Source organism: Podarcis muralis, chromosome 8 (genome assembly GCF_964188315.1).
Source record: "Podarcis muralis chromosome 8, rPodMur119.hap1.1, whole genome shotgun sequence".
Taxonomy (NCBI): domain Eukaryota; kingdom Metazoa; phylum Chordata; class Lepidosauria; order Squamata; family Lacertidae; genus Podarcis; species Podarcis muralis.
This window is the reverse complement of record NC_135662.1, coordinates 18,423,941-18,442,724: the sequence shown is the minus strand read 5'-3', so window position 1 is coordinate 18,442,724 and position 18,784 is coordinate 18,423,941. Positions and strand designations below refer to the sequence as shown.

Genomic DNA, 18,784 nt, shown 5'->3' with positions numbered 1-18,784 from the left:
TTTCAAAGGAAGCAGCTCCTCTCCCTCCCTCCCTGCTGGCCAGGGAGGAGGGAGGCTCCAACTGTGTTGCTTGGCTGCGTTGCTCACCCAATAAGGAGTCTAAGAATGACTGGGGGGTGGAGCTTGCATGCCTTGTGCTAATCAAATCAGCCGCGTTGCCTGGGGACTCACCTTTGCTCAGCGCTTCCCCGCAGAGAGGTGACGGTGGTTTTCCTTGCTGCATCCCCTTTGCCGGGTTGCTGCGCTGTGGGAACCACCACTTGAGGCTTTGTTTGGCTGCTGGCTGGGCTTTCTGCCTTTGGCTTGGAGGGGCTCAGAAGTAGAACATACCTGTGCTTGGAAAATCCCTTATTTTGGCTGCTGATCCCTTATTTTCGAGGCTGCTGGTCCCTTATTTTCAAATCTGTAAGTTGACAGCTATGCTTGATAGGCCTTTGGACTGATCTAACAGGGCTCTTCTTTCAGTCTTATGAACACAATTTTGTTGAAGCTAAGCACCTTAAAAATCCCAATGAAAGACCTAAACATTGAGACAAATAGCTGGATCATGCCCACTGTCTTTTAGTGAAAGAAGCAGGGCCAAACTGCCTTTTGACAATGCATCAAAATTAAAATGCATCTTCAAAATGAAGGCAATATAATATTATTTGATGAGCTAGCTGCTGCTTTTGTCTATAAATAGAGCAACCTTTTAAAAAATAAAAGTCAGAATATTATCCCTGATTATCAAACCATCTAATTAATATAACCTTTGCAGAGTGACAATATTATATATAACTATGACCTTATTTATTAGCCTTCCGTGAATCATTTCCACCACTCTGCAGCACGTTGCAGCCTGCAATTTCTACACTATCTCAAATGTAAAAGGTGATATGATGAAGCTGCTGTCATGTTTCACTGTTAAAAATGCCCCAATCAAAATTAATATGTCAGGAGAGAAAAATGTATTTAAAAACTGGTCATGGGCGATGCACAATGTAATTGACCACTTCACAACACAATAAATCTAAATCGTTCTACCTTCAATTAAACCGCTCTCCTTTTTTTGCATTTCTAATAAACCCAATAAAATTACATTATTTTAATGAACACTGGCAGTTCTAGTAGATCTGGTAAGAAGTGGAAGTTTTTTAAGTTATTACCGTTCTTGCATGACAAGAATATTGAGAGTTAATGAATTTGTTTGCTTCTATTGGTTGTTTGGATACTGAACTGAAAGCAAGCAGCAACAGGACAGAATAAATCTCAACTTCTTATTCATCATTCACATTTGTATCCCACCCTTTCTCCAAGGGCAGGATCTCAGGGCAGGATCAGGCTATCCCGATTTTACCTTGCAAGAACTCTCTGTGTAGTAGGTTAGGCTCATAGATCATGACTGCCCCAAAGTCACTCTGATGGCAGCAGTGGGTGGTGATAATATTGGGTGGGGTTAGCCCAGGAGATCTCTTCACCCCCTCTCCACATACATTGATCAGCAGCAGTGGTCTATGGGCAGTGGAAATCTGATATTTTGATCCCCTGTGCAGATCTAGCCTCAAGAGTCCATTTTAACATTGCTGGTTATACAGTACTGTTCACTGTGCTTCCCAATGGCTGCTTACTAAGAGTGAGCAGTGGTTATTTATTGGAGTCAGGAAGTTTACAGGATGGGATAGTCTATTCTTTTAGTACTGTGGCTGGTTCTGCTGAGGTTATTTCAGTGTTACATTTTGTTGGTTGAATGCTGTTTCTTTTATAACTTACCTTATATATTTTATTGGAAGGTTTCAACCCTTAATGACAGCCTATGAATGTTTTTAATAAATAAGGCAAAGCCAAAGGACAATGAGCATGTTGCATTTCACAGCTAACAAGCATATGGATATCCACCAGACCAAAGTACTTTTTCTTTAAGAAGCAGTACACCATTTTCAGCAGGTAATCTCTAAACCTATTAATCAGGGGTAGAGAACATGTGGTCTGTTAGATGTTGCTGAAGTGCCACTCTCATCATACTTGATCATTGGCCATGTTGGCTTGGTCTGATGGGAGCTGGTGGCCAACAATCTCTGGAAGTTCACATGTTCCCCCACCTACCCACTCTAAACATGTATTTAGCAACAGCTCACATATTAATACAACAACATAATATCTTACATTCAGGTAGATAGCCGTGTTCGTCTGACACACTCAAAATAAATAAAAAAATTGTCCAGTAGCATCTTAGAGACCAACTAAGTTTGTTCTGCGTATAAGCTTTCCTGTGAATCTGAAGAAGTGTGCATGCACACGAAAGCTTAGACACAGAACAAACTTAGAATCATAGAATCATAGAATCATAGAGTTGGAAGAGACCACAAGGGCCATCGAGTCCAACCCCCTGCCAAGCAGGAAACACCATCAGAGCACTCCTGACATATGGTTGTCAAGCCTCTGCTTAAAGACCTCCAAAGAAGGAGACTCCACCACACTCCTTGGCAGCAAATTCCACTGTCGAACAGCTCTTACTGTCAGGAAGTTCTTCCTAATGTTTAGGTGGAATCTTCTTTCTTGTAGTTTGGATCCATTGCTCCGTGTCCGCTTCTCTGGAGCAGCAGAAAACAGCCTTTCTCCCTCCTCTATGTGACATCCTTTTATATATTTGAACATGGCTATCATATCACCCCTTAACCTCCTCTTCTCCAGGCTAAACATGCCCAGCTCCCTTAGCCGTTCCTCATAAGGCATCATTTCCAGGCCTTTGACCATTTTGGTTGCCCTCCTCTGGACACGTTCCAGTTTGTCAGTGTCCTTCTTGAACTGTGGTGCCCAGAACTGGACACAGTACTCCAGGTGAGGTCTGACCAGAGCAGAATACAGTGGCACTATTACTTCCCTTGATCTAGATGCTATACTCCTATTGATGAGGCCCAGAATTGCATTGGCTTTTTTAGCTGCCGCGTCACACTGTTGGCTCATGTCAAGTTTGTGGTCAACCAAGACTCCTAGATCCTTTTCACATGTACTGCTCTCAAGCCAGGTGTCACCCATCTTGTATTTGTGCCTCTCATTTTTTTTGCCCAAGTGCAATACTTTACATTTCTCCCTGTTAAAATTCATCTTGTTTGTTTTGGCCCAGTTCTCTAATCTGTCAAGGTCGTTTTGAAGTGTGATCCTGTCCTCTGTGGTGTTAGCCACCCCTCCCAGTTTGGTGTCATCTGCAAATTTGATCAGGATGCCCTTGAGTCCATCATCCAAGTCGTTGATAAAGATGTTGAATAAGACCGGGCCCAGGACAGAACCCTGTGGCACCCCACTAGTCACTCTTCTCCAGGATGAAGAGGAACCATTGATGAGCACCCTTTGGGTTCGGTCAGTCAGCCAGTTACAAATCCACTGAGTGGTAGCATAGTCAAGACCGCATTTTACCAGCTTCTTTACAAGAATATCATGGGGCACCTTGTCAAATGCCTTGCTGAAATCAAGGTAGACTACATCCACTGCGTTCCCTTCATCTACCAGGCTTGTAATTCTGTCAAAAAACGAGATCAGGTTAGTCTGGCATGACTTATTTTTCAGAAATCCATGCTGACTATTGGTGATCACAGCATTCCTTTCTAGGTGCTCACAGACTGTTTGCTTAATGATCTGCTCCAGAATCTTCCCTGGTATTGATGTCAGACTGACTGGGCGGTAATTATTTGGGTCCTCTCTTTTCCCCTTTTTGAAAATAGGGACAACATTTGCCCTCCTCCAGTCTGCAGGGACTTCGCCTGTTCTCCAGGAATTCTCAAAGATGACTGCCAGTGGTTCTGAAATCACATCTGCCAGTTCTTTTAATACTCTTGGATGCAGTTCATCTGGCCCTGGAGACTTGAATACATCTAGACTAGCCAAGTATTCTTGTACTATCTCCTTAGTTATTCTGGGCTGTGTTTCCTCTGCTGAATCATTTGCTCCAAATTCTTCAGGTCGGGCATTGTTTTCTTTATCGGAGAAGACTGAGGCAAAGAAGGCATTGAGGAGTTCAGCCCTTTCTGTGTCCCCTGTTTGCATTTCACCATCTTCTCCTCTGAGTGACCCCACGGTTTCTTTGTTCTTCCTTTTGCTACGAACATACCCATAAAAGCCTTTTTTGTTGCTTTTAACCTCTCTAGCAAGCCTGAGTTCATTTTGTGCTTTAGCTTTTCTGACTTTGTGTCTACATGTGCTGGCTATTTGTTTGAATTCCTCTTTGGTGGTTTCCCCCCTTTTCCATTTTTTGTACACATCCTTTTTTAATCTTAACTCAGTTAAAAGTTCTTTAGATAGCCACCCTGGCTTCTTTAGGCACCTTCCATGTTTCCGTCTCATTGGTATTGCCTGAAGTTGTGCTTTTACTATCTCCCTCTTAACAAACTCCCAGCTATCTTGAACTCCCTTTCCTTTTAGTATTACTGTCCATGGGATCTCACCCAGCAGTTCCCTAAGCTTTATGAAGTCGGCTTTCTTAAAGTCGAGAAATTGAGTCCTAGTATGCTTGGCTGCTCCTTTCCGCTGTATAGTAAACTTCAGAAGAGCATGATCACTCGCGCCTAATGATCCTTCCACTTCTACCCCACTAACCAGGTCATCAACATTGGTTAGGACCAGATCTAAAATGGCTGTTCCTCTTGTTGCTTCTCCCACTTTCTGGACAATGAAGTTGTCTGCAAGGCCAGTGAGGAATCTGTTTGACCTTATGCTCTTGGCTGAGTTTGACATCCAACAAATATCCGGGTAATTGAAGTCCCCCATTACTACTATTTCCCTTCCTTTTGCATGCTTGGCCATCTGTTCCAGGAAGGCATCATCTATGTCCTCCGTTTGGCTTGGGGATCTATAGTAAACTCCCACAATGAGGTCACTGTTATTCTTCTCTCCCTTAATTTTGACCCAAATGCTCTCACTTTGGCTTTGAAGTTCTAAATCTTGGATCTCTTCACAGGTATACACATCCCTGACATATAACGCCACTCCTCCTCCTTTCTTGTCTGGTCTGTTTCTTTGAAATAGATTGTATCCCTCCATTATTACATTCCAATCGTGGGATTTATCCCACCAGGTTTCAGTGATTCCTATTATGTCATATTTAGTTTGCTGTACCAGGAGCTCAAGCTCATCTTGTTTATTTCCCATGCTTTGCGCATTAGTGTACAGACATTGAAGTCCATTAATCATTCCCCCGTGTCTCTTACTTAAGGATTTTCTCCTCCCACCACTAGGTCTGCATGCTCTTTGCTCCATTCGGTCTATGACATTTGGATGATCATCTTCATCAATTGATAGACTCCTACCTTCAGGAGCACTGTCTCCCTCCCCCACATTAGTCAGTTTAAAGCCCTCCTGATGAGGTTTCTGAGATTTTTTGCAAAAACATTCCTCCCAACCGTTGTGAGGTGCAGCCCATCGCTTGCCAGAAGTCCATCTTCAAGAAACTGCATTCCGTGATCTAAGAATCCAAACCGTTCCTGTTTGCACCATTTGCGAAGCCAGTTGTTCACTTCCACTATTTTCCCCTCTCTCCCTGGGCCACGTCGTTCAACTGGGAGGACAGATGAGATGACAATTTGTGCATTTAATTGCTTCAATTTCCTGCCCAGAGCCTCGTAATCTCTTTTGATCTTCTGGAGGCTATTGCTTGCAGTGTCATTGGTTCCCACATGAACCAAGAGGAAGGGGTATTTGTCCGTGGGTTTTATGATTCCTTGCAGTCGTTCAGTTACATCTTGGATCTTAGCCCCGGGGAGACAGCACACTTCCCGAGACATCTTGTCAGGCCCACAGATCACTGCTTCTGTTCCCCTCAGTAGGGAATCCCCTATCACCACTACACGCCTCCTCTTAGGTCTGGTCGGGGTTCTTCTGTGAGCTGTCGGTTCCAAGGTCGCCTGGACATTCCCAGAGGACTGCCTTTGCTCCTCGTCTTCATATACCTGATCGACTGTAATGAGGGAGAGATCCTCAAATGGAGTCTGCTCTTTGTCTTCCATGCTAGGGGAAAGGACCTCAAAGCGATTGCGTATTTCTAAACAATCAGAGCGAACCCTGGGCCTCCTACTTCTTTGAGTCACGTTTCTCCATATATCTGGCTCCTGTGTTGGTGAACTAGCCACCTTCTCAGGGGAGTCCCCTGTCTCTTCCTTGGTGGAGACGGTGTGCTCTGTTGCTTCCAAGAAGAGTTCCAGCTCTCTAATTCTTTGGAGCGTAGCTACACGTTCCTCCAGTTGCTGGACTTTGTCTTTTAAGAGGGCAATCAACATGCAATTGCTGCAGGTAAAGCTGCCTGCAACCTTTGGCAAGATGGCAAACATTGCGCAGGAACCACAGGCGACTGCAGCTGTTCCCTCACCCTCCATCTTGGGAACGTGTCGTTGGGGGTGACTACAGTGGTCCTCTATCATAAAAAGTGTGGAGACAGGACAAATAAATCCCTCCCAAAAAACCTAGGTCTCCCCCAACAAATGTTTGAGACTAGCTCCCCTAAATCTAAAATATGGATCAAACTGCGCGCGCCGCTAGAAGCCCTGCCCCCTCTGACCTTTGCCCAGAGAGAGCAGCTAATCAGCCACAAGAAACTCACACAAGAAAACCCTTTTTGTTCCTTCTTCAGCCGCTGCCCTAAAGCTCTAAACTTAGTTGGTCTCTAAGGTGCTACTGGACAATTATACGTATTATCATACAGTTTAACATAATAAGTCATGCAAAGTGGTTGGAGCATTGAGTTCACTCCGACAACATAGTAAATTTATGTAATGTATGGAGCTGAGAATGATATCTTCTTCATCCTCCTTCATAAACCATAAGCAAAGTGTGGACACTGTTTACCAGAAGGAGAGATTGCCAATCACCTGCAATTATTTAATCAACTTTTCCTTGAACTCAGGCCTACCAACACTTGGCTCAAGTAGACACACAGGTTCGCAGATTATGAAAAAGCAAAGATGCTCCTTCCTTAATTAAAAGTTCATTCATAGGGAGTTTTAGGACATTGACAAATGAAACTCCCTATGGATGATAATTTAATCAAGGAGGATCTTCACCAGAAACTGGAGGAAAGTAATAAGGAGCTCATTACAGAGTAATCACCCTCAATAACCTCCAGCAAAGCCACACATTGTATAAATAAAGCAATGTGCTATTAAGTGGCAAGAGGCCTGATAAAATTGATTCTGTTTAAGGGTATATGCAGATGCAGCTTGCCTAGTGAGCCTATTGCAAGGGTGCGTTCCTTGTTTCTGTCATGTGAGCATATCATTTTTGATAGGTGGGTATATATGCAGATAGATGTTAAGTGTCATAAAAGGATGAACTGGTTCTGTGAGTAAGTTTTCTCAAATTTCCAAGGGCAACTGCTTCTTCGCAAGTATGTAAAATAAATGTGCTCAGCTGCAGATAAACCTTTTGCTGCTGTTCCAGTAGAAACAGTTTTAGTCAGAGCACTGTATGTCTAGAACAAATAGTATTAGTTCTATTTTGTGACTGAGAGCTGTCACCGGGACTATATAACACCAGTCCTAAAGGATCTACACTGGCTCCCAGGTTTGAGAATTGTGGGACGTGGGTGGCACTGTGGTCTAAACCACTGAGCCTAGGGCTTCCCAATCGGAAGGGCGGCGGTTCAAATCCCCACGACGGGGTGAGCTCCCGTTGCTCAGTCCCAGCTCCTGCCAACCTAGCAGTTCGAAAGCACGTCAAAGTGCAAGTAGATCAATAGGTACCGCTCCAGCGGGAAGGTAAACAGCGTTTCTGTGCGCTCCTCTGGTTTCGCCAGCAGCGGCTTAATCATGCTGGCCACATGACCTGGAAAAAACTGTCTGCGGACAAACGTCAGCTCCCTTGGCTAGTAAAGCGAGATGAGCGCCGCAACCCCAGAGTCGTTCACGACGTAACGTAACTGTCACAGGTCCTTTACCTTTACCTTTTTATCCATAAATATCTTGTACTAATAATGAGTATTTCTCAAATGACTTTCACACAATTTTGCTTTGTTTCTAGGCTCTTACTTATCAATATCTCTCCGCTGTTTCTGCTAGATCTTTACCATACCACCTCCCAGTGTTGCAGCTATTTGCATCCTGAAACTGAATTTCTTGTTCCCATCCAGCAAATGAAGCACAATTCTCCCTAACACAGGAGTGGCTAACTTTTTCAGTATGAAGGCTGCATTCACCCTTGGTGAGCCCTCCAGTGTCTACATGCCAGTCTGTGTAAATCAGCTGAGGAAGAGGATTCTTGCTTCTTCTCCTTGACTGATCAATCAAATGACTGGGGACTGGTGAGTGGGAATTTGCATCCCCATCAGGATGCTGAACTGAGCAGAGTTTTTATAATATACACTTGGGAGTAGGGGTGGATCAGCTCCCAGGAAAGAGATTACCCACCCCTGCTGTAGCACATACATGGTTAACCCCCTTACTAACTTAGGCCTATCAGTATAGAGCTTCCCTCATTAAACAGTCATTAAAAGCTGGAATCTGATCAGTATTGGATTCAGATCTAAAACCCATGTGGCCGGGCTTGAGCTTATTTAAGTCTTATTGGAAGTCAGGTGTGCAGCCCTAATTTCAAATATATTAGCTTAAAAGAGGTAGGGGGTCATACGATTGAAACACATATGCAAATCACTTCAGCAGTCACTTTTTATTGTTATCTTTTGCATACATAGCTGGTAAAAACCCAGGAACAGATAGTGAAAGTGAGCTTGGTTGCAAATGAAGCTTTTAAATATTTTTATGTGCGTTTTTATTCAGAGTGTGAGAGACTTTATGGCTTTGTTTTATAATAGCTATTTATTTTGATGGGTTTTAACCACCACAAATGATTTTTATTGGCCTAACTGTTGGCGAAAACTGACACATTGTTATGTTTTATGCATCTCTTAAGTAATATTCTTTAAATGCATTGGCCTGTGAGGGACCTATTTTAATATGATGATTGATTGATATTGTCAAATCAAAGATGGCAGTGAATGTTTTCCCTTTTTTAGTTAGAATGAATAAATGCTGGCCTTATAGTTCAGAGGAGTGTACGGAAATACTGGAATCCGATCAGAAATACTAACAAACACAATTTTTCATTCGCAGCGAAGTTTCCCCAGTTGTGTTCTAGAAGCAGCTATTTCTGCTCGTGAGATGGTAACCGAAAATAAGTACATTGTATGAAAAGAATAAGGGATACAATCCAACCAAGGTCAATCACTTTCTTGTTATCGGTGGTTTCAGTGGAGTTAATCATGTCTCCTTCCACTGAAGTCAGTGGTACTTTGAAATGCTTCCCTTTGAATAGAAATTGCTCTTTAATCTTACCTCTGCAGATAGGAACTGGAAAATCCCAGGATGCTGTGTTGACTGAGTTAGCTATACAGGTGAGCTGGGGATGTCCATCCAAGATGTATCCTGTCACACAGCTGTAGCGGATTTTGTCACCAACATCAAACCTTGTACCATACAAGACGCCTTTAGGTGGGACTCCAGGATTTCCACAAGAACTGCTCTGTAATTCTGTAAAAGAAGAAATGGATCGTCATTACCACAAGAGAACATAAGTGAAATAGCATATATTTGAAACACCATTGAAAAAGCCTGCAAACACCCTGTTTTGCCCCTGCCCCATTCTGTCTCTTTTTGTGATGTTTTCGGGTCACTTCCAGGTTCAGCGCAATGCATGTATGCGTGGTTGCAGACATGTTGGATGTGCCTAAAATGGTCTCTGCCTGCACTACGTGACAATCTGTTCTTAGGGGAAAAGGTCTCTGACATGATGCATAATGTCACAGTATAGACAGTGGTAAAAATAAATAAATGGGTGAAGCCAACTCAATAAACCAAAACAAGTAATCTAAACAATTCCTTTATGGCTTTCATAAAAGAGATCAGGGCAACAATCAAGTAGAGTCAATTTCTACTAGCTAAAGAAATTATGATGCATTTTAGGGAGTAATATTGCAGCTCTACAGAAACCCCCACAGGAGATAAATCAGGACCTTGAGTACTGAAGATAGATAAAAGAAGTGTACTGAGAATAATTAACCTTTTGAACTATTTTCCTCTTTTTTTTCAGCAGCCAGAAAAATAAGGGTCAGAGATGCAAGTAATTAGCAAGTAATGAAAACTGAGACACCAACACTTTGTTTTTTAGTCTGCAGTGACCAACAAGCCAATTACACCAAGAAGAAAAAGCAACCACACAAGTTTAAGGATAAACCACATAACATCAGTGACTGCTTTTTGTCCAGTGATGGCCATACATTTAAACAGCAAGATTTTAACACCTTTTAATCCTTTTGTTTTTGGTACTTGGCTGGGAACTCACAAAGTGTATAAATTATAATCTGAGCTATTACACTGAAGGAAAACCTACTTCCATATCAACCTGCCCCAAAGCTAAGGTCATCCAAAAATGTCCTTCTCCAAATGCTTCAGCAAGGCTGATGTCACCTACGGATAGAGTTATGGAATTATCTCCCCAAGGAGGCCTGCCTGGAATCAAAGCTGTTATCATTTAGATGCCAGGCTATAACCTTGCTATTCACTCAGCCATGCTCCTGATTTTTCCACCTGCTGCTTTTATTTATGGTCTGCTTTAGTATCTTGTATTTAAAATTTTGTTTTCATTCTTCTGTTGTTGAAAACCACCTTGGAAGCAATCATGATAAAGTGCACTATATAAAAAGAAACCTTTGTAACTTTCAAAACACAATTGTAAATAACAAAGATCCCACTCCTATGCCCACCCGCTGCGACGCTGAGTTCAATGGTACTTTATTCTGAATATATACATATAGAATTGTGCTGTAAAGGTGCAATCCTGTGCCCACTGGTCTGGGAATGCACCCCGGTTCAATGGGGATTACATCTTTAAATCGGTTTAGTAATGATATTGACTAGGAGTATAAAGGTGAAATTCAATGTTGTGCTATGATGAACGCTCCTGCAGCTTGCTAGATGGAATGGTTTTCCCTCTGCTTCTCCCGACTGCTCTTGGGGTTCTCCCACCCACCAAGTCATCTTTGGGGGGCACCATGGGGCATAGAGGAAGGAGAGTGGGGAGCCCCATTGCCCAAGGGCTTGCACCGACAGGACTCATTAGGTGAATCCTGACATTTATAACTAGTTCTGCCTGCTAGAAGGGGACTTTGGAGGTGCATTTCTAAAACACAAGCAGGCCATGGAGCAAAGTTCTCCTGCTTAAAGGAAAAGAGAGAGGGAAATCACTCAGGCCAAGTGAAAACCCTCAAAGCGCATCTAAAGTAGCTGCATTGATCTCAGCCACCATCAGCTGACAGCATTCTCCTTTCTTTCTCTCCCGACTGTGCTCTCCCAAATAATATGTGAGCACGTTAGAGGTTCTGCCACATCTGATTGCTTATTGCCAATGGATTGCTAGCTCTAATGGAAAAAAAAGTGATGAAGTTGGTGGAATCATTTGGCCTAGCTCCACAGAAGTCAATGTAATAGACTAGATTCCATTATCTGAATTCTTGGCTCACAATATTTAATTTTCATTCATTCTCCGGTTCCTCCCTGTTTTATTACGGCTCTGTCAACATAATTGCCAATATATTTAAAAGAATTTACTCGTTAATTCAGAGAATATCAGATTGCATAATCATTCACTCCCGCTAGTAGATAGCTCAGTGTTCATTTCCCCCCATATACTCTGGACTCCACCTTTCAGTAAGAAATGCCAGTAACAATTTTATTTAACCTATAAAAGCAGGGAAAACTTCCTTTCCTGTAAGTACTACAGATATATAAATAAGGGGAAACAACTTCTATGGTTGAAGCCATTTCCTTCTTCTGGTCTATTGGGCACACAATGTTTCGTTAGCTGGCATATCAGCTAAAAGTGGGTCATTCACTGATTTTCAAAAAATTTCTTTTATCCTTAAGTAGCAGATATTTTATATATTTGCTTGCTAGTGAGGCTCACCAATGCAGACTTCCAAGTGCATGGAATGTGAAAATTGTTTTAATTGCAGGAATATGTTATGTGGATTCCTTAGAGAAAAATCTATGGGTTGGCATGATTTTGTCATTTCAGAGATTTACTGGCATCATATTCAAATAAAGTAAAATGAGAGATTAGTAACTCCCCCCAAGTTCTCCTTGTTTTGACACCAGTTTTGGTTTTTAAACCTGGAAGACCTTGGATCATTCCTGAGAACTAGGAGCTTAGAAAAATACCTGTCCTCATCCCTGCTACCCCCACCCCTAAGATAAGCGGCATCCTTTTACTTCCCTTCCAAGCCAGACAGTGGCAGGTTCAGATGCGCAGGTGTGCAGAGATCTTCAAAAGGAGACATTCTTCCTTCTCCCCATGATAAGCAGTACATTAGGAGGTACACCACAAAGGCTGCTGTGAAGTGAGTTCTTTTGAGGGCTGCTGGAATTGCAACTGAGACAGAGAGAGCACCATGCCCCAGCAGCCACAGGGATTTCATCCCCAATAAGCAGCATGTCAGGAAGTATACTGTGGTAATGTATCAAAAGCATTGGCTAAACAGAACAATCAGCAAGATGCCAACCCTAACTCCTGATTTGGGTGGTAAACACACATCTGCAAGTGGGCCTACTGCAGTACCCTGCCTAGAGTATATATGGAATAATTTTCGCTCATCACTATTTTTCACTAATGGTGTGGGGGGGGAGAGGAAAAACACAAATGGGGGAAAGAGAGGAGCACAAAGGTCTGCAGTGCGCCGCTAATTGCTATATTATGCACTGGAGATTGGAAAGCAAGACATCAAAACAAGAATATTGTTGGAAAGACAGGCCAACTTCCATTTCATTCCCCCATTATAGTAATACTCAAATGCAGTTGATTAATGTACCAAGTAAACCAACTGAAGTTTTACCCCTAATTCTGGAAGAGCAAAGGAAAAGAATTCCAAGCACAGGGTCAGATTTGCTTGATTTCTGTCCAAGCAGGGCCTGCAGAAGCAAGAGAAATTGGTGCGATGTAATAAAGAACCTCTTAATGAGGGTGAAAGAAGAGAGCACAAAATATGGCCTGAAGCTCAATATAAAAAAAACCCTAAGATCATAACCACTGGTCCCATCACCTCCTGGCAAATAGAAGGAGAAGAAATGGATGCAGTGAGAGATTTTACTTTCTTGGGCTCCATGATCACTGCAGATGGTGACAGCAGTCATGAAATTAAAAGACGTCTGCTTCTTGGAAGAGAAGTGATGACAAATCTAGACAGCATCTTAAAAAGCAGAGACATCACCTTGCCAACAAAGGTCTGTATAGTTAAAGCTATGGTTTTCCCAGTAGTGATGTATGGAAGTGAGAGCTGGACCATAAAGAAGGCTGATCGCCAAAGAATTGATACTTTTGAATTATGGTGCTGGAGGAGACTCTTGAGAGTCCCATGGACTGCAAGAAGATCAAACCTATCCATTCTTAAGGAAATCAGCCCTGAGTGCTCAGTGGAAGGACAGATCGTGAAGCTGAGGCTCCAATACTTTGGCTACCTCATGAGAAGAGAAGACTCCCTGGAAAAGACCCTGATGTTGGGAAAGATGGAGGGCACAAGGAGAAGGGGACCACAGATGACGAGATGGTTGGACAGTGTTCTCTAAGCTGCGAGCATGAGTTTGACCAAGCTGCGGGAGGCAGTGGAAGACAGGAGTTGTCCATGAAGAGTCGGACACGACTAAATGACAACAACAATAATATTGCATAACTTTTGAAAAGCCGAAAGTAATATGCCAAATCTTGTCATTGTGGGTGGTACCACACCATTGAAGAGCTGCTGTGCATCACAACATAGACATAGCAAGCCTAATTCCATGATGTGCAATGCGCAGCGGCAACTATATAGTGCAGACGTACTCAAAATCACGTGCCACAAACACAAAAGCTTTCTCTGAATTGTGAAACTCTCTATTTGTTCTTAAAAATATTAATTCCCACAACTAATTAGAATGGAGAAAAGGAGACTAGCTTGTAGTCTTTTTTTCACCAATTACTTTTCACCTGAGATACAATACTGAGCCCCAAGCACAAATAATTAGACTCAATCCATTAATTAAATGTGTTTGTACAGAGACTTTGAACGTACTGTAAATTCTAATTGCATCTAGCAGATGTAGTAATTTATCTCCCCAAACCTCATCAATCCATCCCCTTACTTCATTAGACACTATACACAGTTAAAGTATGACTAGTTCTGAAAGCATAATTTTTATCCCTTCCAGCCCATAAATTAAGTTTTAATAAGTGTTGATAGTGAACATTCCAGGAAATGTTTAGGAAAGTCAGCTGCCTATCTGTATTTCTTGTAAGAGTTTTATTTTTATCCTTTTTTTATCTGATTTATATCCTGCCTTTCCTCCTGAAAGACCCCAGCACAACAGACAGAGCAGTGATAAAACATTTTTTTTAAAAAAAATGCTAAATGCAATTTGGAGTTGGATTCCAAAGAGCTATTTTGGACATGTCTTTAAAGTCTTTCACTTATGTTGGTGAAATAAATAAATAAAATAAATAAAATAAAATAAGCAGCTGACCCCCATACCACTCACTATCACACTTTCTGCTTATGACATTCTCTTCTTCTTCAGAAGTAATTTTCCCTGACAAGAAAGGAAAGCTGCTGTTCAAGACACATGTGCCAACATAATTCTCCAGGGCATGTGAATTTCATATTGTGGTCCTCCAAATCTCCCCCCCCCCCAAATAAAAGTGCTCTAAAGGGTAGGAGGACTCTCCAGAACAGAATCAAAGATGGCATAAGAAGTTGCAGTATGAAGGGGGAAATGCTACAAGTCCCTTCCACTCCTTTTATTGGCAGAGGCCTTCATTTGATCAAATACTCTTCTGTGGATGGAAGGGTAGAAATAGATGCAACCTACAGAGTCCAATTGAACCTCAAGTGTTTTGAAGAGCATAGACTCTCATTGAAGTGTAGGTGGGTTCCCATGAAGCAAGATGCAGTGATAACAGCGAGAACCTTTATTGAACTAACAGAACTGGACAACAAGGGCAAAGCGACTCCTCATATACATTTATGAAGGCATGGGCCACTCCCACTCTCAACATGATTGGCTGTCTAAACTCCCAAGCTGCTCAGAGTTTAAGGGCCAATGGCAGTGGTCGAAATCCTGAAATGCTCTGTGATTGGATATCATGTATTGAAGCAGAACACGGGGGCTCATAATCCTTAGTTCAGAGTCAAGCTCAGGAAAACACGGACCACTGAATACAAAACACCCATGATTCTCCCTTTCAACTTTAGTAAGAGCTTCTGATTTACAGCTGTAATTTTACAAAACCTTTGGTCAAATGAAAACATTCCCTAAGAGGCAATTTATGAAGTGAACCCAATGCCACTCCTTAGTGGATCCATAAATAACCTTCCTTCAACAGACATGGAAATATAGTTTTGCTATAATGAAAAAAATCTAAGTCTAATGAGTAAATGCATTCTATAACTTCTTTTTTGCAACAAAACAGTAGATAAAAATCTAGAGTCCCTTGGTACATTAGATAAGATTTGAACCATTGACTAATTAATCCATACTTCTAGCATCTGCCAAAAAAGCTCGCTAAATGTTTCCACTTATAAAATAATTTGGTACATAACTTATCTGAAACAAATTAAACCTAGCAGCTACTACAGGGAAAAGAACTACATGAACTCAACAGATTCAAAATTACTTAACCTGAAACCAGAGCACTTACTGACTTATGTATCAAACGTATTGTACTTTCTCACCAGGCACATGTAACAAATGTATTGGAGTGGTCTCGTTAGAGCCAACAATGTCCATCTTTTGAGGTTAATGATGTGGCATGAGAAACCTATAGTTTGGACCATAATGACCAACTCTGCGCATGGAAAACTGTGGTGAAAGGGGCTCTGGGGTTGTGCATTGAGTTCTACCTCCAAAGTCATGGGTCTCCTCCTGACCCCATTGTTACCATACTGGGACATGACTTGTTATGTTAATTATTATTATAATCATTATATTAGAAATGTGATTTTTATTTTTGTAATCAGCCTAGAGGTTTTCTTCTTCATTAAATTTGCATTTTACCCTTTATCCATAGAGCTCGGGGCTGTTCACAGCTTTAAAACACAAAATGCATAATAAAAAACAAGAAAAACAAACAAACCAGCAACCCCACCCCTAATCAAACAGTACATAAATTTTGTTAAATAACTAAGAAACCAGCTTCTGAAGCAGGGGTCTGCTCTATGCATGATAGCTCTCTGTGCAACTCCATTTCTTAGAATCATAGAGTTGGAAGAGACCACAAGGGCCATCGAGTCCAACCCCCTGCCAAGCAAGAAACACCATCAGAGCACTCCTGACATATGGTTGTCAAGCCTCTGCTTAAAGACCTCCAAAGAAGGAGACTCCACCACACTCCTTGGCAGCAAATTCCACTGTCGAACAGCTCTTACTGTCAGGAAGTTCTTCCTAATGTTTAGGTGGAATCTTCTTTCTTGTAGTTTGGATCCATTGCTCCGTGTCCGCTTCTCTGGAGCAGCAGAAAACAACCTTTCTCCCTCCTCTATGTGACATCCTTTTATATATTTGAACATGGCTATCATATCACCCCTTAACCTCCTCTTCTCCAGGCTAAACATGCCCAGCTCCCTTAGCCGTTCCTCATAAGGCATCGTTTCCAGGCCTTTGACCATTTTGGTTGCCCTCCTCTGGAAACGTTCCAGTTTGTCAGTGTCCTTCTTGAACTGTGGTGCCCAGAACTGGACACAGTACTTCAGGTGAGGTCTGACCAGAGCAGAATACAGTGGCACTATTACTTCCCTTGATCTAGATGCTATACTCCTATTAATGCAGCCCAGAATTGCATTGGCTTTTTTAGCTGCCGCATCACACTGTTGGCTCATGTCAAGTTTGTGGTCAACCAAGACTCCTAGATCCTTTTCACATGTACTGCTCTCAAGCCAGGTGTCCCCCATCTTGTATTTGTGCCTCTCACTTTTTTTGCCCAAGTGCAATACTTTACATTTCTCCCTGTTAAAGTTCATCTTGTTTGTTTTGGCCCAGTTCTCTAATCTGTCAAGGTCGTTTTGAAGTGTGATCCTGTCCTCTGGGGTGTTAGCCACCCCTCCCAGTTTGGTATCATCTGCAAATTTGATCAGGACGCCCTTGAGCCCATCATCCAAGTCGTTGATAAAGATGTTGAATAAGACCGGGCCCAAGACAGAACCCTGTGGCACCCCACTAGTCACTCTTCTCCAGGATGAAGAGGAACCATTGATGAGCACCCTTTGGCTTCGGTCAGTCAGCCAGTTACAAATCCACTGAGTGGTAGCATAGTCAAGACCGCATTTCTTAATTATGCATGCATTTATACCCCACTTTTCCTCCAAGGAGCTCAAGGTGGCAGACATGGTTCTTTCTCTTTTCCATTTTGTCCTCACAACAACCCTGTGAGGTGGGTTAGGCTGGGAGTTGGTGAGTGAAGGACACCCAGTGAGCTTCATGGTTGAGTGGCGAGCTAAACTCTGGTCTTCAACATGTTAGTTAACTGTGTGAGGACCCTCCACATCTACAGCAAACTTTCTGCTTCCAATGTTGTAGTAAAGTAGAAATTTCAATAAGCTGTTCTTTGGTCAAGTAAAGAGCAATGTCTTGTGGGAAGCCAGCAAGCCACAAGAATTATGGGAAAGAGGTCCTGTTGCTTTAACCTTGCAGACCAACAGTTTCCTAGGGTGTGAAAGGCTTATCGCAGGAAGGAACCTCTCCAGTTGATTTGAGAGCTTGACACCTGGGGTTTAAGTTATTCACACCCAACCAGCGGTGTTATCTATCTTTTAATTGCCTGGGAATGTGTATCTGCATAAGATCCACGGAAGGGAGGAAACTCTTTGATCCAAGTTCTGAGAACTTAATGAGCTCAGCTGTCACAAGTTAAAATTATTAGCCCATAAGCTGGTCATTGGTGAATTTGAATGTAATCAAGAATTGTGATTGGGTCAGGGTTCTGGTTCCACGTGAGATTTGTGAATAAAGATCCTAAGAATGGCTGAGAAAAGCCCGCTCTGCAACCTGCAAATCCGCCCGGCTGTTAGCATACCACCTTGCTAGCAGTCCTTCTGAGTGACTTTTTGTGATGGAGATTCCTGCTGACTTTGTAATGTGGATCTACTGAAGGACTTTGAATTATCTTATCTCTATCATTGTGTTTAGCAGTGAGTATCTTAGTTAGTTATACTAAGCAATGTCTTTATTTTTCTTGCATGTAATCCACAAAAGATGTGCCTGCTTTTTAAGCATGTTAACTTTATGTTTTTTTAAAATAAATTTTAAAAAAGAAACTTTCTTTTGTCCTATGTGCCTATCTGAGGGAAAGGCTAAGTCCAACGCCTGACTAATTGGTTACACTATACCTGACAAATTTCTGCCTGCAAGTTTGTGGAAGCAACTTGTAGAGTGGGGCAACCGGTAACAAAGGAGCATAGTCTTCTCCCTTGGACTGTGTCTCCAGGTACCCCGAGAAGAGGGAGTGGTGGCAGCATTACCAGCTCTGTTGCATTTTGCTTTGTAAAAAAGTAAAAGGCTGCCGGCCTCCGTTGCAGAAACCTGACCCAGCCAGAAGGCAAAGGCAGGTGAGGGAGGGGCGAGTGGCTGGGACCTTTACTACAAATGTCATGCTCCAAAATGATGGTGCAGAACAAACATTATGTGGCAATTGTAAAAAAGATAATTCTGTGGATCAAACCAATCAAACGGGCACACATCTGCTCGACTAATCTGCATGTGGAAAGTGAACATATTGGGGAAAGGTTGCTATCCTTCCGTTTGTGGGAAAAAAC

The 18,784-nt window shown here is 42.3% G+C and overlaps 1 protein-coding gene across 3 annotated transcripts in view; it reads right to left on the bottom strand.

Moving 5' to 3' along the window:
- Window positions 1-18,784, bottom strand: part of CSMD3 (CUB and Sushi multiple domains 3) — a 601,007-nt gene that overhangs the window by 408,950 nt on the left and 173,273 nt on the right. For all 3 annotated transcript variants that reach the window (XM_028736265.2, XM_028736266.2, XM_028736267.2), the window contains exon 4: window positions 9,291-9,485. In XM_028736265.2, coding sequence (XP_028592098.2) covers window positions 9,291-9,485 — 195 coding nt within the window. The remainder of the gene's footprint in view (window positions 1-9,290; window positions 9,486-18,784) is intronic.